The 23,776-nt window shown below is 40.5% G+C and overlaps 1 protein-coding gene across 1 annotated transcript in view; it reads left to right on the top strand.

Annotated features, from left to right (window-relative positions):
* The window catches only part of TRPC6 (transient receptor potential cation channel subfamily C member 6), a 130,381-nt gene extending 115,998 nt beyond the window's left edge, over positions 1-14,383 (top strand). The window contains exons 11-13 of the mRNA XM_043579154.1: positions 3,237-3,320; positions 11,473-11,548; positions 12,305-14,383. Coding sequence (XP_043435089.1) covers positions 3,237-3,320; positions 11,473-11,548; positions 12,305-12,456 — 312 coding nt within the window. The 3' untranslated portion in view covers positions 12,457-14,383. The remainder of the gene's footprint in view (positions 1-3,236; positions 3,321-11,472; positions 11,549-12,304) is intronic.
* The last annotated feature ends 9,393 nt before the right edge of the window (positions 14,384-23,776 follow it).

The following is a 23,776-nucleotide window of genomic DNA, read 5'->3' as shown; positions in this document are numbered from 1 at the left end:
TTTGTATCCAAGTTTATATTTCAGATTTAGAGAAGAACTAGTCACATAAAAGTGATCCATGTGAATTTATAACTGTTTAGTCATATACCATTCAACTATACCAGTGGTTCCCAACCAGGGGTGATCCATCCCCTGCCCCCACTACCGGCACCTCAGGGTACATTTGTAATACCTGGAGACATTTTGGTTGTCACAACCGGACAGGGGAGCTGTTATTGGCATCTAGTAGGTAGAGGGCAGGGATCCTGCTAAACATTCTACAATGCACAGGAAGCCCCACACAATAAAGACTTATCCAGCCCAAAGTGTCAATAACTGTTGGAATGAAGAATCTTCGGACTCTACCTATTGAGAGCATGAAGTGGTGGGAGTGCTGTGTGTTGTACTGAAATGTTACGAATACACAGAAGCTGTGGCCATTGACGCTTCAAGATCTACAGTCTGGACAATCTGTAATCACACACATTCTCAAATGAACAGAATGCCATTTTCTGACATACCTGCCACTGTTACCTCTGCTGTGCCGTCTGGTGTGTTCGTTGGTACAGCATCAGCCTCATGCCTTCAGTTCAGTTCTTTACAGTTTAGATGTACCTTTACCATCTATGTTGAGCTGCAGCCAACTGGTTCACAAACCTCGATTGAACATGTTTTCTATAGCAAGGTGTCTAGCAGCCAGTGAACCCCATCAGTGACCCAGAAGCACTTTTTCCTTCCTTTATTTCACCAACCAGTGCTTTCTGAGCACTTGCCATCTGCCAGCAGTTCTGGCTCCAGGGACAGTGAGGTGAGCTAAACAAAATCTCTCCTTCCATAGAGCCCAGCAGGATGTAGATAAACATGTAACCAAGCCAGTGAATAAAGTAAGTGTCAAGTGACCTAGCTGGCTCCAGATCTATTTTTCATAAGGTGGGCAGGAAAACCTCTCTGCGGAGCTTACGTTTTAAGCTAAAACCCAAAAGATGAGGCAGAGCAAATAAGCCAGTCAGGAAAAGAGCATTTCAAGAACTGGGAACAGCACACGCAAAGCCCTTAAAATAGAAATGAGTGAATGAACGAAGGCCTGGGTGATGTTGATATATTATTAAATCCCCCCCCCCGCCGCCACCCCTATAGGCATGTAGTGTCCTGAGCTGCCTTAACTGGAGGTGATTGACATATCAAATGTTAAGGTTTCTTCATCTTCAAAAAAAAAAAATCCCAAAGAAACATATTTTTTTCACTTTCTTATTTCCATTAACACTTTTTGGATGTACTAGTGGCCCCTAACGAAAGAAGGAGACATCAAATTAATAACTTCCAATCGTGAGGTTGTAAATTAATGAATAGGTGGTAAATAAGTCAAAGGCACAATGCACAAAGATCCCTTTGTCTGGATCCTCTCCTCTGATTATGAACCTGTCCTCACCCTCCATGCTATATCATGAAAAATGGGGGATGAAAGTGGGCTTGAATCTTGTCGTCACGTTTAATGGTGCCCTTAAAGCATAAATCATGGTTTGAAAGCCAGGAAGCATTATATCATCATAAAGATAAATGAATAACTTTTTAAGAATAAATATTAAAAATTACATTGTTAAAAACATGTTGAAGTTTGCATTTGTTTCCCACATCCATAGATTAGTAGGACTTGAAGGAGAATAGGTATCCACTGGACTACTCCCTTCATTGTTGGAGAGAGTGCAGAAAGTTCCAGCATCTCACCTGCTGCTCCAGAGCTGTTGTGGCAGAGCCTTAGTCTTCACATTTCTGTCAAGCACTCTTTTATTAGAGAATCCAAGTTGCCTCTCTTTGGTTCATTTGGCCAATTGTATAATTTTATCTTAATTATGTTCAAAGTTAATATAAAGTGAAAGAATATGGATATTTTGCTGACACTGTTAGGTTGAAAGACAAGGGGAAATAGCTACATGAAAAGGGGTGCTAATATTTTCAAAATTGCATATTGTGTTTTTATGGATCATATCAGCCTTAGTATATTCTTCCTGTGCATATAACTTAGCAAGATAATGATTGTTATGTTCTTCACTGAATACCCAGAATCCATAGCACAGCATCTTCATATAGAGGGCACTCCATCAATGTCCAGTGTTTACTGGATGAATGTGTGCATAGCTGTTTTAGGTCAGCATGTGGCCATTTAAAGCATCAAGGCATTGAAGTTAAGGACTTTAATTCTCAATGAGATTTACTTACAGCAACTTAGATGCCATTGGGAAATATGAATCACCACTGTCTTTGAAGATGGTCTTGAAGTTTCTTGTCCCTTGGAAAACAGTTGTACACCAAAAACAACAACAACAACAAAAACAAAAACACAAATGTGAAGCTGATGTGTTTTGCTCAGGTTCTCCTACTTATTTATTTTTAAAACCATGTTTTTCCTTTTAGAGAATGCCATGAAGAGTTTTTTTCATCATTTTCTTAGCATGTTTTTTTTTAAAAAGTTTTTAACATTCATTTTTGAGAGAGAGAGAGCATGAGTGGGGCAGGGGCAGAGAGAGAGACACACAGAATCTGAAGCAGGCTCCAGTCTCTGAACTTTGAGCACAGCACCAATGCGGGGCTCAAACCCATGGACCGTGAGATCATGACCTGAAATGAACTTGTACGCTTAACAGCTTGAGCCACCCAGGTGTCCTATTAGCGTGCGTATACAGTACTTTACCACCTTAATTGCAGATTGTTTTCGATCTTTTTTATTTGCCTGTTCAAGCAAATATATGGTTTCAAAAGTACTGCCCAAATGTGATACTATGTAGATCCTAAAATTCAAATGCATTAATTTGTTTTTTATTGGCCCCTGAACTCTGTCTCACAACAAAGTCTTACCCTTGTGTTACTTCAGGCACCCACCTACAAGTGTGGGTATTGTGCTCATGGATGCTGGCCTGTTGCTCCCTTAACAGAGGACTTCTTAGATCACCACCATCACTTCCCCAACTTGTTTGCCTCCTCCTCTATCAGAGATGTGCCTGTGAGAATGTTAAAGCATGACTGTCATGACTACATGACTGATAGCCATGAAGTCTATGAAAGTCCTCAGACAACCTTGAATAACCATTGAGAGATCCAGCACCCCTCAGGTGCCTCTGGTTTGTCTTGGAAGATAGACTATAAAACAAATTAAATGAAAAATTTACATATGTAACTTATAAATTCCTATATATAACTAATAAATATCGTTACATTATTTAGAAGAAAAATAAGAATTTTTGATTCTTTTCAAATTACAGCTTGGGCATAGTAAACAATCAAGTATAAGGAGCTCACAAGATTTCCAGTTAAATAGTTTCAATAATCCTCCAGGAAAGTATCAGGTAAGCATGATTTTTTTCTTTTTAGAAAACTAAGACTAGTTATTTGTAATATTTAAAATCCCAAACTATGTGATTCTTTAAGTGAAAATGAACTATTATGTTGTTTTTCTCAATATCAAAATAATGCATGAATTCAACAAATATGTGCCTATACTTTCTAAGGACTGGAGATACGTAAGTAAATAAAATAGATGAAGTCTTGGCATCCCAGAGCTTAGAGTCTACGTGTTCATTGTAAAAGGCCTATATGTTCATTGTAAAAACTCTATCCTCACAAAAAAACATACAGGAGAGAATAAAGTGTACCTCAAAACCCACTACTGAGATTTAAAGACTACTTATTTGGTGATATTCTGCCAGGTGATTATGTGTATATGTATAATTTTACATGTACTTCAATATTATATAACTGTACATATAATGTATAAAGGAGTTAATAGTACTTAAATAATGGCTAACAGTTTTTCACTTCACAAAACATATTTATATTAATTTTAATGGATGTATAGTACTCTTTGTACAAATATATGATAATTAAAATAATTTCCTATTGATGGAACTTTAACGGTTTTTTCCTACTATTATAAGTAGTACTACTATGAACATTGTCCATGCACCCAGTTGCATCCTTAGAATGAGTTCTTAAAAGTGGAATTTTACTGTCCACCATTTAATTTGGGGTTTAGAGAGTTAGATTTGGTTTAACTATATATCCACCCAGGACTTCCTGCACATGGTACTGAACCTCCTGCATTTCCAACATTCTCATGGTTGAAGCCCAGATGGGGGAAAACTTTGTTACATTGAAACTAGACATTCCAGTGCACTGGGAGGGGCAAGATGGTGGAGCAGCCTGGAAGTTCTCGGCGTCTCTCATCCCCGAAATGCAGCTAGATCAGCACAACCCATTTTTCACACCTGGAAAATTGATGTTAGGATTAACAAAACAATCTGCTTAACTTGAACCACAGAACTCAGCATGTACATGGCACAGAGAGGCGAACTGGGGGAGAGAGAAGCTGTGAAGGGTAGGGAGCTGTTTTTGTTTGCAGAGAGGGGACAGAGACAGGCGGTATAGTATAGGAAGAGCACTCCCCCTGAAAGTAGATGGAGAGAAAGAGAGTGAAAACACCCACAATGGATTGAACAAAAAAGGGAGAAAGGAGAAAGAAGAGGGTTTCAGTACCATTAGGACTCTATAAACAGGGGAACACAGAGTTGGAAACTCCTCAGCTCAATACCTGGCAGAGCTCTGATAGGGAGTTCTGACAGAGCTCTGAATCCCTAGGAGCATACAGTGAGGTCTGAGGGGTCCATGGGCCGCAGGGGAGAAGCCGTTCCTCTGCTAGGAGGGCATTTGGTGGAGGCCATACAACCTCCCCATAGGAAAAGGTCCCAGTGGACCCCAGAGAACAGCCATGTTTTCTGGTATTGGAACAAAGATGCCAGGGCATGGTTAAACCTGGTGCTAGCTGTGTGTTGTGTTTTGCCATAATCTCTGAGCCTCTGCTGCCGTGTGAGCACCTGAACTTTTCCTGGGGCAAGCAGGCACCCAGCCACATTCTCTGAACCTCTGCAAGAGCGCAGCCACACTAATGTTACCTGGGGCAAGCTAGCACCTGGCCATTGCCCGGTGAGACCCTCCCTCAGAATGTTGGAGGGGGTCCAAACTGTAGGGCTCTCAGAAGTGAGGGGTTTGGAAACACAGCCCCATCTGAGATAAAATTTGGGAGAGAGGTGCTGCCTGGCAGGCTGACAGCTTGGACACAGACAGTGTAGAAGCAGGGAGCAGACAGAAGCCAGAGACAAAGGAGGGGTGCTTGATTGCCACTGAGTGAGAGCATAGAATTCTGGTGCTAGAGACTGTGAAGCTGGGTGATGCCATTTTTACCTCTCCCACACCTGTGCATAAACACACATGCACGCCACACCTATAACCCCATTAAGCTAAGCAGCACCACCTAGTGGAGAACGGAGCTGTTACACCAAGCCCTACCCAATTGAGCCCTCCAAGAACATGCCCTAGAGGACCACCACAAGTCTCTCCACCTACTTACTACACAGACTATAAAGTGCATCCTAGTTAGATTTTTAGGGAAAACTGGATGTAATTTATTTTGGATTTCATTGTGTTCTCTGGTCCATCTATTCTTTTTTTTTTTTCTTATTCTTGGATACAGAAAGAGAAAAATTTATTTTTTTTTCAGTTTAAGACTTTTAAAAATATTTTTACTACACTTTTTCTTTTTTGTAAAATTTTAAATTCTATTTTACTTTGTTTCATTTTATTTTATTGTATAATTTTTAAACATTTTAAAATTTTTTCTTACCTTTTTTCTTTCCCTTTTTTCTCTATTCTATCAAGTTTATTTCAAAACCAAATCAAAACATATCTAGGATCTAGCTCCCTTTATTTAATTTTTTGTGTTGTTTTTAACTTTATAATTTTATTTTTTATTTTACTAATTCTTTTTCTTCTTCCAAAATGACAAAATGAAGGAATTCACCCCAAAAGAAAGAACAGGAAGAAATGATAGCCAGGGACTTAATCAACACAGATATAAGCAAGATGTCTGAACTAGTATTTAGAATCATGATAATAAGAACTAGCTGGGTTTGAAAAAAGCATAAATCCCTTTCTGCAGAGATGAAAGAAGTAAAATCTAGTCAGGATGAAATTAAAAATGCTATAACTGGGGTGCCTGGGTGGTTCAGTCGGCTAAGCGTCCGACTTCAGCCCAGGTCACAATCTCGCAGTTCGTGGGTTCGAGCCCCACCTCGGGCTCTGTGCTGACAGCTCAGAGCCTGGAGCCTGTTTCAGATTCTGTGTCTCCCTCTCTCTCTGACCCACCCCGTTCATGCTCTCTCTCTGTCCCAAAAATAAATAAATGTTAAAAAATTTTTTTTAAAAATGCTATAACTGACATGCTATGTTGAATGGATGCCACGGCAGCATGGATGGATGAGGCAGAGCAGTGAATCAGCAATACAGAAGACAAAATTACAGAAAATAATGAAGTAGAGAAAAAAGAGGGAAATTAAGGCAAAAGAATGATACAAGAATTTGAGAACTCCGTGACTCATTAAAAAGGAATAACATCCAAATCATAGGAATCCCAGAAGATGAAGAGAGAGAAAAAGGGGTAGAAGGCTTATGTGAGCAAACCATAATGGAAAATGTTCCTAACCTGGGGAAAGACAAAGACATTGAAATCCAAGAAGCACAGAGAGCTCCCATTAGATTGAACAAAAGCCAACCATCAACAAGGCATATCATGGTCAAATTCACAAAATACACAGACAAGGAGAGAATTACAAAAGCAGCAAGGAAAAAAATACTTAACCTACAAAAGCAGACAGATCAGGTTCACAGCAGACCTATCCACAGAAACTTGGCAGGCTAGAAAAGAGTGGCAGGATATATTCAACATGCTGAATTGGAAAAATAAACAGTCAAGAATTGTTTATCCAGCAAGGCTGTCATTCGAAATAGGAGAGATAAAGAGTTTCCCAGACAAACAAAAACTAAAGAAGTTCATGACCACTAAACCAGTCCTGCAAGAAATTTTAAGGGGGACTTTCTGAGGGGAGAAAAGATGAAGCAAAACAAAACAAAACAAAAGAAAACAAAAAATACCAAAACCAACAAAGACTAGAAAGGACCAGAGAACACCACCAGAAACTCCAGCTCTACAAGAAACATAATGGCAATAAATTCGTATCTTTCAGTATTCACTCTAAATGTCAATGGACTAAATGCTCCAATCAAAAGACAAAGGGTATCAAAATGGATAAGAAAACAAGATCCATCTATATGCTGTTTACAAGAGATCCACTTTAGACCTAAAGACACCTTCAGATTGAAAGTAAGGGGATGGAGAAACATCTGTCGTGCTAATGGTTGCCAAAAGAAAGCTGGAGTAGCCATTCTTATATCAGACAATCTAGATTTTAAAATAAAGACTGTAACAAGAAGTGAGGAAGGGAATCATATCATAATTAAGGGGTATATCCACCAAAAGACCTAACAATTGTAAACATTTATGCCCACAACCTGAGAGAACCCAAATATATAAATCAGTCAATCACAAACATAAAGAAACTCCTTGATAATAATACCATAATAGCAGGGGACTTCAACACCCCACTTACAACAATGGACAGATCATCCAAGCATAAAATCAACAAGGAAACAATGGCTTTGAATTACACACTGGACCAGATGGACTTAACAGATATATTCAGAACATTTCATCCTAAAGCAGTGGAATACACATTCATCTTGAGTACACATGGAACATTCTCCAGAATAGATCACATACTAGGACACAAATCAGGCCTCAACAAGTACAAAAAGATCAAGATCATACCATGCATATTTTTAGACCACAACACTATGAAACTCAAAATCGACTACAAGAAAAAAATTGGAAAGACAATGAATACTTGGAGATTAAAGAACTTCCTACTAAATAAGGAATGGGTTAACCAAGAAGTTAAAGAGGAAATTAAAAAGTACATGGAAGCCAATTAAAATAACATGACGGCCCAAAAACCTCTGGGATGCAGTGAAAGCAGTCATAAGAGGGAAGCATATAGCAATCCAGCCATTCCTAAAGAAGGAAGAAAGGTCTCAGATACACAACCTAACATACACCTTAAAGACCTGGAAAAAGAACAGCAAATAAAACCCCAAACAAGCAGAATATGGGAAATAATAAAGATTAGAGCAGAAGTCAATGCTGTCGAAACCAACAACAACAACAACAACAACAACAACAACAACAACAAAACAGTAGAACAGATCAATGAAACCAAGATCTGGTTCTTGGAAAGAATTAACAAAATTGATAAACCATTAGCCAGTTGGATCAAAAAAAAAAGGAAAGGACCCAAATAAATAAAATCAAGAATGAAAGAGGAGAGATCACAACCAACACAGCAGAAATGAAACCAATAATAAGAGAATATTATGAGAAATTATATGCCAATAAATTGGGCAATCTGAAAGAAATGGACAAATCCCTAGAAACATATAAAATACCAAAACTGAAACCGGAAGAAATAGGAAATTTGAACAGACCCATAACCAGTAAAGAAATCGAATTAGTAATCCAAAATCTCCCAACAAACAAGAGTCTAGGGCTGGATGGGTTTCCAGGGGAATTCTACCAAACATTTAAAGAAGAGTTAACACCTACTTTTGGAAGCTGTTCCAAAAACTGGAAATGGAAGGAAAACTTCCAAACTTATTCAAGTGGGATCGTGGTGAATGATTCTTTTAATGTATTGTTGAATCCAGTACAGGGCTGAGTCAATATCCGCAAAACAATCAATGTGGTGCATCACATCAATAAAAGAAAGAATAAAAACCACACGATCCTCTCAATAGATGCAGAATAAGCATTTGACAGAATACAGCATCATTTCTTGATAAAAACCCTCGAGAACATAGGGATGGAAGGATCAGACCTCAAGATCATAAAGGCCATATACAAAAGACCCACAGCTAATATCCTTAATGCAGAAAAACAGAACTTTCCCCCAAGGTCAGGAACATGACAGGGGTGTCCACTTTCACCACTGTTTTTTAACATAGTTGGAAGTCCTAGCCTCAGCAATCTGACAACACAAAGATATAAAAGTCATCCAAATCAGCAAGGAGGAAGTCAAACTTCGACTTTTCTCAGATGACATGATACTCTATATGGAAAACCCAAAAGATTTCAACCAAAAACATCTAAAGCTGATCTATGAATTCAGCAAAGTCACAGGATTTACAATCAATGCAAAGAAATTGGTTGCATTTCGATACCCCCATAATGAAGCAGCAGATAGAGAAATCAAGGAATCAGTACCATTTATAATTGTACCACAAAACATAAAATACCTAGGAATAAAGCTAACCGAAGAGGTGAAAAGTCTATACACCGAAAATTATAAAAAGTTTATGAGAGAAACTGAAGAAGACACCAAAAAAAGGGGGGCAATATTCCATGTTCATGGATTGGAGAAACAAATATTGCTAAAATGTCAATAGTACCCAAAGCAATCCCTGTAAGAATAACACCAGCATCCTTCACAGAGCTAGGACAAACAATCCTAAAATTTGTATGGAACCAGAAAAGACCCTGAATAGCTAAAGCAGTTCTGAAAAAGAAAACCAAAGCTGGAGACATCACAATTCCAGACTTCAAAATGTATTACAAATCTGTAATCATAAAGACAGTATGGTACTGGCACAAAAACAGACACATAGATCAGTGGAACAGAGTAGAGAACCCAGAAATGGACCTGCAAACATATATCCAACTAATCTTTGATGGAGCAGGAAAGAATATCCAATGGAATAAAGACAGTCTCTTTAAAAATGGTGCTGGGAAAACTGGACACTGACATGCATAAGAATGAACCTGGACCACTTTATTACACCATACACAAAAATAAACTCAAAATGGATGAAAGACCTAAACATAAGACAGGAAGCCGTCAAAATCCTAGAGGAGAAATCAGGAAAAAACCTCTTTGACCTTGGCCACAGCAACTTCTTACTCAGCATATCTCTGGATGCAAGGGAAACAAAAGCAAAAATGAACTACTGGGACCTCATCAAAACAAAAAGCTTCTGCACAGCAAAGGAAACAATCAGCAAAACTAAAAGGCAGCCAATGGAATGGGAGAAGTTATTTGCAAATGACGTATCAGATAAAGGATTAGTATCCGAAATCTATAAAGAACTTATCAAACTCAACACCCAAAAACCAAATAATCCCGTGAAGAAATGTGCAAAAGACATGAATAGGCACTTTTCTAAAGAAGACATCCAGATGGCAAACAGACACATGAAAAAATGCTCAACATCACTCATCATCAGGGAGAACAAATCAAAACCACAATGAAATATCACCTCACACCTGTTAGAATGGTTAAAATTAACAACTCAGGCAACAATGGATGTTGGCGAGGATGTGGAGGAAGAGAAACCCTTTTGCACTCCTGGTGGGAATGCAAACTGGTACAGCCACTCTGGAAGACGTTACGGAGGTTCCTCAAAAAATTAAAAAATAGAACTACCCTAAGACCCAGCAATTGCGCTACTAGGTATTTATCCAAATGATATAGGTATGCTGTTTTGAAGGGGTACGTATACTCTAATGTTTATCGCAGTGCTATGGACAAGAGACAAACTATGGAAAGAGCCCAAATGTCCATTGACAGATGAATGGATAAAGAAGATGTGGAGTGTGTGTCTATACACACACACACACACACACACACACACACACACACACACTGGAATATTACTCAGCAATCAAAAATAATGAAATCTTGCCATTTGCAACGATGTGGATGGAACTATAATGTATTACGCTAAGCAAAATTAGAGAAAGACAAATATCATGACTTCACTCATATGAGGACTTTAAGATACAAAACAGATGAACATAAGGGAAAGGAAACTAATATAAAAACGGGGAGGGGGGAAACATAAGAGACTCTTAAATATAGAGAACAAACTGAGGGTTACTGGAGGGATTGTGGGTGGGGGAAGGGCTAAATGGGCAAAGGGCATTAAGGAAGACACTTGTTGCGATGAACACTGGGTGTTCTATGTAGGGAGTGAATCACTGCATTCTACTCCTGAAATCATTATTACACTATATGTTAATGTAAATTTTAAAAAATAGAAGTAATGCACTAAAAAAAAAGAAACTAGACATTTCTGAATTATTAGCAAGTATAAAATCAAAACTACCTTTCTTGGTAAGGGAGGTCAAAACATAAATGAGTGTATGTTTGCTTAATTTGCCATTTCCACATCCAGTACTATACACACCGTCAACCTCCACAAATGAAAGGCATTGTTTTGCTCTACTACTTTGCAAGTAAAATATAAGCAGTAAACATCAAGGGGTAGATGTTTTTTCTAAGCCTATTCTTTTCTCAAGAATTAACTTGTGAGTCATTAGCGCTGGTAATGTAAAAATTGCTGTAATAATTTGCCGACAGTGTGCATTCCATGTCAGATAAATCCTCTTAGTCTTTGTTAGCATTACTTCTAAGGTCCTTGCAGGGGAAAGACCCAGACAGTTATTCCAAATGAAAGATTTGTCATAAACATAAAACTGAGCTGGGTTTCTCCTTTGTCTAGAAAATTATGAAGAGGCTCATTAAAAGATACGTCTTACAGGCCCAGATAGATCGGGAGAGTGACGACGTGAATGAAGGTGAGCTGAACAGGGACCAGCCGGCCCCTGAGCCTGAGTGTGGGTGCAGCCCTGATGTAGAGCTGGAGGAAAGCTGGAGAGAGCGGTTTGGGGAGGGTGAGCCTCCTAGGGAAGAGAGGGACGGTCTTACCAACCGTCTGCGCTACTAAATAGTGTCGGAAAATAGGCTGTTTTTCCAGAGTTGGGGCAGGTGTCACTTGTGACATAAGTAACTGTTGCTTTTGGGGAGTGGCTTGCAGGGATGAGGAAGTGGTTGGGAAAAGTAAAAGGCTCTTGCCCCCAATCCTGCAAACATTTGCCATGAATGTTTCCTTTTTACTAGAGAATCTAGAAAAGATACTCAGATTCCTCAGTGTCTTTTAAGTTGGGTTGACCTGACAAGATGTAAGTTTTGGGACCTGCAACAGTAATGACTGTGGCTTTCTCAGTAGAAGGCACTACCATCAAGTGCTACCCCTGTGACTGTTCAAAACTAATAGGTCCTCAAGTCAGCAGATTTCCTCAGAGTCCGACGGAATTGGCACCTCTTCCAATTTCCTTGGGACTTTTGTTATAATTTTTTCTCTATAACCTTTTCATTAACCAAAAGCTTTAGCTGAGAAAATTGAAACCTGCCCCCTTAGGAAGTTTTTTCCTTTGAAAGGATTCAAACTACAGATGTGTGTGGAACTGACTGATTTCATTCTGTCCCGGAATCACTAGTTTCTCTGCATTATATATTGATAGTTGACTTCCTATCTCTCTTGTTTTTTAAAGGGGAACTGAAGGAAATTAAACAGGACATCTCAAGCCTCCGCTATGAGCTCCTTGAAGAGAAAACTCAGAATTCAGAAGACCTCGCAGAACTTATTAGAAAACTTGGGGAGAAATTATCAACGGAACCAAAGCAAGAGGAAGGCAATAGATAATGCAAAGATGTCCATTAAAAATACTATTTATTTGTCTACTTGAAGCCATATTATTTTCCAGTTTATTTTTTAAGTGCCATTGTGACCATCTTTTAGACAAGAAAATGTCCAAAGATAACTTGGGAAATTCCATTATCTGAAACCCTAATATTTAATATTTTTGGTGATTAAATTTCATTGTTCAGGCTAAAGTTTGCAGATTATGGTGAAAATTATGCCCAACTATTTGATGTTTTCTTGAGCATAACAATCGTGATGCTGTGATTGCTATCTAGTGTCTGCCTGGGGATTGTCTTGGCTGGTAGGAGGCTGACACAGCACACTCTCCGTGTGGTCTTTACCTTGAAGGTGATTTCAGGTAACTGCTTGCCTACCTTATGGATTCCCTGATGGTGACTTCCAGCCCTGAAATCTAGGGACAGATAATCTGTAGCTGTTTGGAAAATGCTATTTAATCATCTGCTCTAAGCCCTCACAGAATATGATTGGTAATATCTGTGCAAAATTGGGTTAAATCTTTCCTAAATTTGCCAGTTCACCTCTTTGAAGACGTTACACTTAACAGTGAAAAAGTGCTTCCTCTACCGAGCCCTGGGAACATGGTTTAGTTTGTGTGTGTATGTGCATGTGCATATGCATACACACGCGAGTGCACATAGAAAAGTGTGTATGAAATGCTTGTCCTGTTTTCTTTTGTAGCCAATATGGACTCTCAAAACCTCTTTATCTTTTGATTTTTACTGTGACTGAAAAATTATTGTCCAAATAATGAATCCTTTATTGGAGAAGTATCAAAGTCACAACTGATTATGATTATTTGGTCCAATTATAGCATAATGTTGTGCTCTTTTTGAGGCATTTACAGGCAAATCCCACATTTGGCATTGAGTATAAAGGAAGCTGTGGAGGGAACTTGCAAATACTTACCTTTATTCTCAGTGTGTTCTACCCTCTGTCAAAATATATGAAGCAGGGATGTGCATTTGTAGGCATCCACGTAGGCTGCTCTTACGATGTGAAGCAATATCTACAACAATTAAAAGAGAGAGGTGAAAGTTCATCTTTTCAACTACACAGACTACCAACATTTAAATGATGCTGGGTATTAACTGGAAATGTTTCTTTAAATTCAGTAAAGAGAGGTTTCAAGTGCAAATTTTTAACTTCATTTTAGAGATAAAATAGTCACAAAAATCTAGTTAGCCCCAACTTTGAATTAATTTAAGTCAAAGTAGTTTTATGTAACCAGATCACAAAATGCAACTGAAATTTGCACTCAGTGATTTTGTATTTGTGGGTGTTATTTACTGAGAAGTTATTTAGTAGTACAGAAAAGGTAGGCTTTCAAATGTTTTGTGACAGTATTTGAGCCAGAAGTTGTAAAAACCAGCCTCATAGCAAATGCACTATTAGCAAGTTAAAATAACCTAACATCCACAAAGCCTTGTGTTGTGCCATGAAGGAGATTGGCCTCTATGCCAAGGGGTGCTCTGTGACAGCAAATGGGCTTGACTCCAAAGAATCTAGAAAAGATACTCACATTACTCAGTGTCTTTTAAGTTGGGTTGACCTGACAAGATGAAAGTTTTGGGACCTGCAACAGGGATGACTGTGGCTTTCTCAGTCATCAAGTGCTACCTCTGTGACTGTGCAAAACTAATATGTCCTGAAGTCAGTAGATTTCCTCAGAGTACAACGAAATTGGCACCTCTTCCAATTTCCTTTCAATTGGAACACGAAAATAAACCAACCACGTTTTAAGAAAGGTTTTTAAAAATTCCAACAAGAGCTTAATTAAAGGCATATTGTCAGAGGATGGCCATAAGCATGACTATTCCGCACAAGTGTCAAGGCCATTGGCTTTAACTCTTGTATTCCTGTTGTAGTCAGCCTAACATATAAAAATAAAATGATTAATCAGATTAAATGTGTTTGTTCATCCTGTTCTCTCGGCCATATTTGTCTGCTCAAATTCGGTGCTTTCTGGACGCTTGTAAGGAGGGCAGCACAGTGATGTCTGACTCTGACCATACAGCTGCTTCCTGGAGGCCAAGCCACAGTCACACCTCATAGCAGACCTACTACCAGTGAACAAAATGAAGTCCCACTGCCTCGTTTTACTCTGCTATTTGTATTCCTCTGAAACTGAGAATTAACACAAGTTCAGTATGGTTTTACTACGTATATCAAATGGGTGACCAGAATCTACTGTCTGCTTAAAACTTTGCTAGGGACCAAAAATGAAAAATGAATGTCTGACCTCAAAGAGCTTACAGCCCAGTAAAGAAACAGGAGTATAAGAAGCACACAACTACAAGAAAGGTTTCCTGAGTCCCTACTGTGTGCAGGTACATGATAAGTGCTTTCCATGCATTATTGAATTTAATCTAACTTTATGCTGATAACAACTGTATGAGGTAAACACTATTAATACCCTCGTTTTAGAAATGAGAAGACTGAGGCTTTTAGAAACTAAGTAAGTTAAATATAGAATAGGTGCCAGAGCTGGGAACAAAACCCAGACTTGCCTCACAACAGAGGCTTCACATTTACCTGTGGTCTTGACAGAAAATACTGGAGCGTGGTTGTCTCACTGTAAAACTCACCTTTCAGTCTCCAGGTGAGGAAAAATGGGCTGTATCTGAACACCCTAAAGTCCATTACTTGCCAATGCAGAGACAGACAATGGTGTTAATCATGGAAGGGTGTGGGTAAAGAGAAGATCTGGCTTTGAAAGGATTGCATATTAAAAAAAATAATAGATGGGGATGTACATTAGGGGGTGGAGACAGTGTGAGCAGGGCCAAGAGCTGGGCATGTGTGGGGGACACTAGGTTCTGCAGAAAGAAATAGTAAATCCAGTGGCTGTAACTTGGTGAGGAGAACAGATTGACTTTGAGAAGTCTGTCCTATCCATCCAGACCATGTGGCAGTATTTGCCAACCAGGCAGACCGACCAACCGGTAGCATCACTGTCAGGACCAATTTCCAGTTTCAGGCTGAGAGAAACTGAAGACTCCATAAAAATAGACTTTTTGCTCCTTTTCTGGCTTCTATTCTTGCAAGGAACTGGCATCCCCCTCTACACATGCCTTGAATGCAAACAGTGAATGTCGTCCATGTGAGAGACAAGAAGTTAACGATTTCTCTAGAACAGGTAATATCTAAGAAAGGGCCGGGTAAGGGTGACCAGATGAAGCTATTATACCCGTATTCCAGACCTCCAGAACTAAACATCTTAATGCTAAGACCTCCTGGCTCCAGGGAATAACAGCTGGGCCCTTGTCTTTGTTCTCACCAGTTCCTGGATGCCTGAGAGGACAGGTGCACCAGACCTAATCCTCAAAACAAAACAAAACAAAACAAAAAACCCAGACCCCGAACAAAGACAAGACTGTCTCCTTTATGAGTCTGCCGGACACTCGGTCCGTACCTGCATTTTCTCTATACCTTCAATTAACTCTGCTTTCACCTCCTGCTGGCTCATGCTTCATTTCCATCCTTGGTGTGGCCCAGGACCCTCTTGGCTGGTCCTGAAGGACCCCCTCTGGGTCTCCTGGCCCAGCCTGCCAGCATCAAGGCAAAGGAAGAGACGTTTCTCCAAGTGACATTTAGGTATGAACTGCATTTGTTCTAACAAGCAGATATGACCTCCTTCTTCAGTCTGAAATTTTCCTTCATCATTGTGTGCCAATTGGGGGGTGGTGGTGGTTATGAGAGTCACGCCAATGGTCCCCACAGCTACACTGAATGGTGCCAGAGATGGGTTCCTACACTAGTTAGAGTCTCTGCCCTTTGGTATAAAGTGTGCAGATTGAGTCACTGGAGAAGCAGAAAAGAATATGAATTCCTAACACACACCTCTACATTGTACTCAGGAACTCTATCTAATGAGCTTTCCAACTGAGCAAGTTACTCAAAGGTTGTGTAGGAGTATAGTCCAGCATCCTAACAGGGATGGAAGTTGAAAATAGCTAAACATCTGTTACTGTACAAAATGTTGACTCATAGTGTGAGACTTTACTTTTATATGTGACTAGCCTTCCACGAAAGCTCTGGAAGACCTGGCTAATTAACGCAGATTATTTTTTTTCTAATCGTTATAATGATTGACTGAATTTTCTTCTTTACTCTGTATATATTACAGCTACAGCCATGAAAGTCTCCACAGTCATTTTTTCAAGCATCTTCCCAGGATGAATTCAATGGTAACACCTAGTCACAAGTTATAAAAACTTTTATGTTGGAATCAATTTTTGAGACTTTTGTACTGTTAAAAAGAAAACCATAGGCCCCAAATGGTGTCACTTAGTTAAGGCCCCACATCAGCAAACCAAGACATAGTACCTAACCTAAGTACAGCTTCAACCCCCAGGAATGTAACCTTTAACCAGTCAACATGGGGATTTCCTGGTAAGCACTAGGAAATGAACTGACAGTCTCCTTTAATTCCCCTTACAAGGGCGACCTTGCCTAAAATAATGGATTCTTTGCTAATTCCTTTTTTCCATTCCCCTTCTATCTTTAAAAACCTTTACTTTTGTGTAGCCCTTTGGAGCTGCCCTCTACCTGCTAGAGGGCTGCTGCCCGGTTGAAGAACTGGTTCATAGAGCCAGTTAAATCTTTAAAGTGTAATTGGTTGGGTTTTTGTTAGTTAACAAAAGCTAAGAGAAAATAGCTAGAGACACTGACCAACTGTATGATTTTTTTTTTTTTTTTGCTAATGTCATGTGATGGATAATTTATCCAGGGTAAGTGGATCATAGGGCTATTGATTCATGTTTTTCAGACTCTTATGAAAATGACATATTAAGTAGCCACCTCATTTGACGTTAAGGGGAATTACACCTACCAGATCATGTTCATAACAGTTACACCTTAAGTACGATGTTATCTAGAACACTGAAGTAAAAACCATGAAAAAGAAGTAGGTACAAAATCTGAAAAAATGTTCACCTTTCTTCTGTTTATAATGTTTATACTGCAAGCCATAGGCTTTTGTCACTGTCCACCAATAAACAGTAGGTAGACAGGCAGGTGCTCAAGGAAATACACAAACATTATGAATTTCTTTCTAAATCATTAGAAAAAACCTTAGTAATGACATTTGGGAAGTGAGTCTTGAACTCCACTATCTTGCATTTTTGTTCCAATAATTGCCCAGGAAAATAGAGTTTCATTTCACCATAAAGAATTATTTCAGAATAAAATAAGTTTACTCACTATCATGTCTCAGACTGAAAGAACTATAGCAACATTCTGCTTCTGCCTTAACCTTTTCAGTATGCTGCGATTTCGCCATCTGACATTTACCCTTCACTCTTCTTCAGAAAATGCACTAGCCTTTGGAATAATTGGAAAAGGTCAAATTTTGTGTTTCCTTATATTTCAAAAACTCTTAACATGTTGCCATATTGTTGATATGACTTGTTATTGTAGAAGAAGGTATGTACACATATATACATCTATATAGTTTATCATAATGTATAATATATATTCATAAAATGCACATCCAGTATATGCACATAATACACATATATGGTAAAATACATTTTCAAAGCATAGTTTTGAACCTACAAAAAACATTATGCTTATAAATATTGATTTGGTTTTTGATTCTTGTCCTATCATTTCTTTCTTTCTTTTCATGATTCCAACTTTTTCTAGTCACTATATGTTACCCGCCACTCCTACAGTTATTTTCAGCCTGGTAGTTCAGAGTATAGGATCGAGACCCAGAATGTGTGGGCTTGAATGCCAGCTCTGAAGATTACCAGGTGTTCATTCTTCCCTGAATTTCTTTTTTTTAATATATAATTTATTATCAAATTGGTTTCCATACAACACCCAGTGCTCATCCCAACAGGTGTCCTCCTCAATGCCCATCACCCACTTTCCCCTCTCCCACACCCCCCATCAACCCTCAGTTTGTTCTCAGCATTTAAGAGTCTCTTATGGTTTGCCTCCTTCCCTCCCTGTAACTTTCCTCCCCCCACCGCTCCCCCCAGTCTTCTGTTAGGTTTCTCAGGACCCACATAAGAGTGAAAACATATGGTATCTGTCTTTCTCTGCCTGACTTATTTCACTTAGCATAACACTCTCCGGTTCCATCCATGTTGCTACAAATGGGTAGATTTCATTTTTTCTCATTGCCAAGTAGTATTCCATTGTATATATAAACCACATCTTTATCCATTCGTCAGTTGATGGACATTTAGGCTCTTTCCAAAATTTGGCTATTGCTGAAAGTGCTGCTATAAATATTGGGGTACAAGTGGCCCTGTGCATCAGCACTCCTGTATCCCTTGGGTCAATTCCTAGCAGTGCCCTTGCTGGGTCATAGGGTAGGTCTATTTTTAATTTTTTGAGGAACCTCCACACTGTTTTCCAGAGCAGCTGCACCAATTCTCATTCCCACCAACAGTGCAAGAGAGTTCCCGTTTCTCCACATCTTCTCCAGCATCTGTAGTCTCCTGATTTGTTCATTTTAGCCACTCTGAGCAGCATGAGGTAGTATCTCAGTGTGGTTTTGATTTGTATTTCCCTGATGAGGAGCGACGTTGAGCATCTTTTCATGTGCCTATTGGCCATCTGGATGTCTTCTTTAGAAAAGTGTCTATTCATGTCTTCTGCCCATTTCTTCACTGGATTATTTGTTTTTCAGGTGTGGAGTTTGATGAGTTCTTTATAGATTTTGAATACTAGCCCTTTGTCTGATATGTCATTTGCAAATATCTTTTCCCATTCCATTGGTTGCCTTTTAGTTTTGTTGATTGCTTCCTTTGCAGTGCAGAAGCTTTTTATCTTCATGAGGTCCCAATAGTTCATTTTTGCTTTTAATTCCCTTGCCTTTGGAGATGTGTCAAGTAAGAAATGGCTGCACCTGAGGTCAGAGAGGTTTTTTCCTGCTTTCTCCTCTAGGGTTTTGATGGTTTCCTGTCTCACATTCAGGTCCTTCATCCATTTTGAGTTTATTTTTGTGAATAGTGTAAGAAAGTGGTCTAGTTTCATTCTTCTGCATGTTGCTGTCCAGTTCTCCCAGCAGCATTTGTTAAAGAGACTGTCTTTTTTCCATTGGTTATTCTTCCCTGCTTTGTCAAAGATTAGTTGGCCATACATTTGTGGGTCCAATTCTGGAGTCTCTATTCTATTCCATTGGTCTATGTATCTGTTTTTATGCCAATACCATGCTGTCTTGATGATTACAGCTTTGTAGTAGAGGCTAAAGTCTGGGATTGTGATGCCTCCTGCTTTGGTCTTCTTCTTCGATATTACTTTGGCTATTCCGGGTCTTTTGTGGTTCCATACAAATTTTAGGATTGCTTGTTCTAGCTCCGAGAAGAATGCTGGTGCAGTTTTGATTGGGATTGCATTGAATGTGTAGATTGCTTTGGGTAGTATTGACATTTTAACAATATCTATTGTTCCAATTCATGAGCACGGAATGTTTTTCCATTTCTTTGTATCTTCTTCAGTTTCCTTCATACGCTTCCTATAGTTTTCAGCATAGAGATCTTTTACATCTTTGGTTAGGTTTATTCCAAGGTATTTTATGATTGTTGGTGCAACTGTAAATGGGACCAGTTTCTTTATTTGTCTTTCTGTTGCTTCATTATTGGTGTATAAAAATACAACTGATTTCTGTACATTAATTTTGTATCCTGCGACTTTGCTGAATTCATGTATCAGTTCTAGCAGACTTTTCTTCCCTGAATTTCTTAACTTTTCTGGGCCTCATTATCTAATTCTACAGGTAAGAAAGAAGAAAACTTAACATTATCTCCTTCATTAGGTTTTTGTAAGGATTAAATGAGTTCATATATCTTAGACTCAGAAAATAGTGCTTGGCAAATATCCACATTCAGCCAATGTTAGCAATTGTAGAGAAAGGATGTGGCTCTTGAATTCCTTTTCTACATTGTTTTATACCACCCCCTCTTAACCCTCATACAATCTAATAAAATTTAGGTTTCAACTTACATGTCTCTGATCAGGTGGTACAAAATGTCTGGAATATTGTTACGCAAGATTTTGAAGACTCTTTTATGGTCAGCAGGAAAGAATGACAGACCATTAGCAATACTTGACAGGGACATGGAAAGTTGTCCCTCATGTCAGATATATGTCATCCTTGAAAGAAAATATCTGCACAATATTGAGGAAATTTTCAATATGTATTTATCATTTTGATCATAATTATTTTATCATTTTATAATAGTTATCATAAGATGGTTTAGGGTAGGTGCCATATTAGACCCCACTCATAAAACTTTTGTTTAAAATTTACTATATTTGTTGCAATATGCTGGGTACTGTTACCAGTAGCAGGACTAGAAACAGAATACAAGTAGTTGACTTTGAACTAGAAGCTAGTTCCATGAAGCCTATTTTAATTTATTCATTCTAGATGGCTAAACAAACTTAAGAAGAAACATCTGCAAGGAAACATCTACTTCAACATCCACAAAGTAGAAAATGAAGCGTGGACTCATTTGTTTTAGGTTTAGTATATCTGCTATGTGCTCACAGCTTATTTATTAGCATATGTATCAAATCCATGTCATGTTGGCATTGTCCAGACATTGGGTAGTTCCTGATTAATTTCCATTCGCCTCTTAGAGCGTAAGCAACTTCACACATTCGGTTCCTTTTTCTCATACTATGTTTAATAAGAAAGTTACCCTTTAATCAAGAAGCAGTAGAAAATAAAGCATTAATCACATGCCAGCTTTTTCTTATAAACTGATTTATATGTGTAGAGACCCCATGCTTTCGGAGGGCAGGGCAGCGGGGATGGGGGGGGGGTGGTGGCTACAGGAGAGCAGCCAGGCACCAACAGGAAGGGGGATAATGGAAGGCAAAGCTGGCCTGGTGACAATGTTGACCCACATACAGGCAGAAGACAGCTGACGGTGGGGTGAATGTGGATGCAGGAGTGCCTTAGAGTCTGATGGCCTGGACTTTAAAGGGGACAACCATAAGCAGAGCCTCAGACTGGGGCTGGGCACCTGGGGTATAGAACTTTTGCACAATTCAAGTCATATCCCACACAATCACTCATTTCGCCCCTGAAGACAGAGCTGGAAACAATCTGGAGTGTCTTGGCAGGGAGGGTCCAGAGGTAATGGTCTGGCTACCCTCCAGAGGGAACTCTGGGAGCCTCCCTTGCTGGAGGGGCCTGGGCTCCCATCAGGCATCCCGCCCAATTGGGAACTGCCAAACATGTTCTCAAAGATTGCTCTGGTGTGACGCCATTCAGGTGCTCTGGGGGTCACCCCGTGCTCCAAGGAACCAGAGCGTCCCCTGCAGCCGGAAGTGGGATGGCAGGTGCAGAAGTGCATCTTCAGGCTAAGGGGACCTGGGACAGGGCAGGGTCATAGAGCAGGCTATTCGGGGGTACCTGTAATCTTAGTTGTCACAGAGGCACATATTTCCCCTGAAGGCAAATCATAGGGTAATTGCACAGCCTTCTGGCACCTGGTGGGGACCTGCTGGCTGTTGACTCCCCCCACAAAGGGCTCCGGGAGAGGCTTGATTGTTGGCAAATCAGGGACCGCATTGGGCGAGCAGGCCACATGAGGACTGAGTGCCACCACACTGAAGCTGCCATCGCTGCAACAGTCTCTGGGGTGGGATCTCTTTCCCCTGGAGGCTTTCAGGGCGGTTGGGAAAGGCGGGCTGTCCCAGAGAGCCGGCTTCCCAGAATCCCGTGTTTGGGTGCCGACTGCGCATGCGCCGGTAGCCAGGCTGTGTTTCGGTTTCGGTTACGGGAGCGCGCCCTGGGCGGCCCAAGGCCTCTACGTGATCCCAAGCCCTGTCCTGTGCAGGTGCCCCTGTGTCACCCTGGGAGGTAAAGCTGGAAAGTGCGCGGTGCCTGGCCGTTGGCATCTTTGTGGCTGCAGATGTATTCTTCTCTAACGGACACTTGGGAGCCTTGATTCCCGGGAACCCCGAGGTCCTCGGCAGGCGGGCAACCAGTCTCAGTGGGGACTGACTTTCACCACTTCACGCCGTCACCTCAGAATGTGTTGGGTCGGTGCCTTTCCCCTCCCTCCACCCCTAAATCTGGGGGCTGTTGAAGTGATTCAGGCTAATCTGAACCATCGCTGGTCGGGGGTGGGTCTTACGATGCTGATGGAGCGCATAGCTGTCCTTGTCAGGGGAGCCCGGGACGTGGGCCAAGAGTCAGGTGTGGCAGCGTCTCCAGGATGGGCTAGTGGTGACACATAAACCCCATCCACCTTTCAGCCTGAACATGCACAAATGGGTGTATTTCCCTTTAAGCCAGAATTGAAGGAAACTGGACTGTTTTGCCCGGGTGCACCTGAGTTCACGGTCTTATCCTCCCAGAGGAGACACCTGAGTGCCGAGTTCTGGAGGACGTGGGGGCTTGTTTATGCAGCCAGCCCCAATTGCGGCTAATTGTAGCCAGTTTAAAACTGCTGCTCAAAGATTTTGAGGCTGGGGTGGGGCTGGTCCCATTGGCCAGCTGGTTAGGCAGCTGAATGAGTGCTCCCCCACCTCCAGGCTGACAAGGCATTTACTGCGCAGGAGCGAGCTGTGGTGGTTCCCAAAGCCAGCGGCTATGAACGGGGCAAGTGCCTATTGAGTCTCGGTCTCCGGAGCAGGCTGTTGGGTTTATAGTGCACCTGCTTGTTCCAAATTATATCCTACACAGCGGTGCGTATGCTTTATGAAGGTGCAGGTGGAGGAGTCTGGACTGCCCTTCCACGACTTCGTTGGGCTGCAAGAATGGCCTTCACGCAGAGACACCTGGGAGCCTTGAGGACTGGTAAGCCTGGGATCAACAGGCAGCCATTCTAAATGGGGACTGAGCTTGGCCGCTTGAGAGGTATGTCTAAGAAAGCTTTTTGGGTGGTGGGCTCCCTCTGGCCTGGCGGTGGCGCGTGTGATTCATGACCAACCTGGCTCCACAGTCTCAGATAACACCCGACTACGGTCTGTGGGCTGATGGGGTGCCTGCTGAGCATCCTGGAGCCATGCAGGGGAAGGTGTCTAGGGATCTGGTACAGGGCAAGTGTCTGGAGAGGCCACGTCACAGAAGTAGCCTAGTGGACTACATGGCATCTGCCTACTTCCAAGCATTAATCTACACAAATTTGCATGTGTCCACTGAAGTCTGTTGTCTTTTGGGTTTGGGGAAGCAAATGATGCTCAGATTAATACTGTCTTTGCCAACATATCTTGTTAAAATTTTGAAATTTAAATTTTAGTTAATATACAGGGAAATGTTGGTTTCAGGAGCAGAATTCAGTGAATCATCACTTACATACACACCCAGTGCTCAGCACAAATGCCT

Source organism: Prionailurus bengalensis, chromosome D1 (genome assembly GCF_016509475.1).
Source record: "Prionailurus bengalensis isolate Pbe53 chromosome D1, Fcat_Pben_1.1_paternal_pri, whole genome shotgun sequence".
Classification (NCBI taxonomy): Eukaryota; Metazoa; Chordata; class Mammalia; order Carnivora; family Felidae; genus Prionailurus; species Prionailurus bengalensis.
This window is presented reverse-complemented; position numbering and strand designations above follow the sequence as displayed.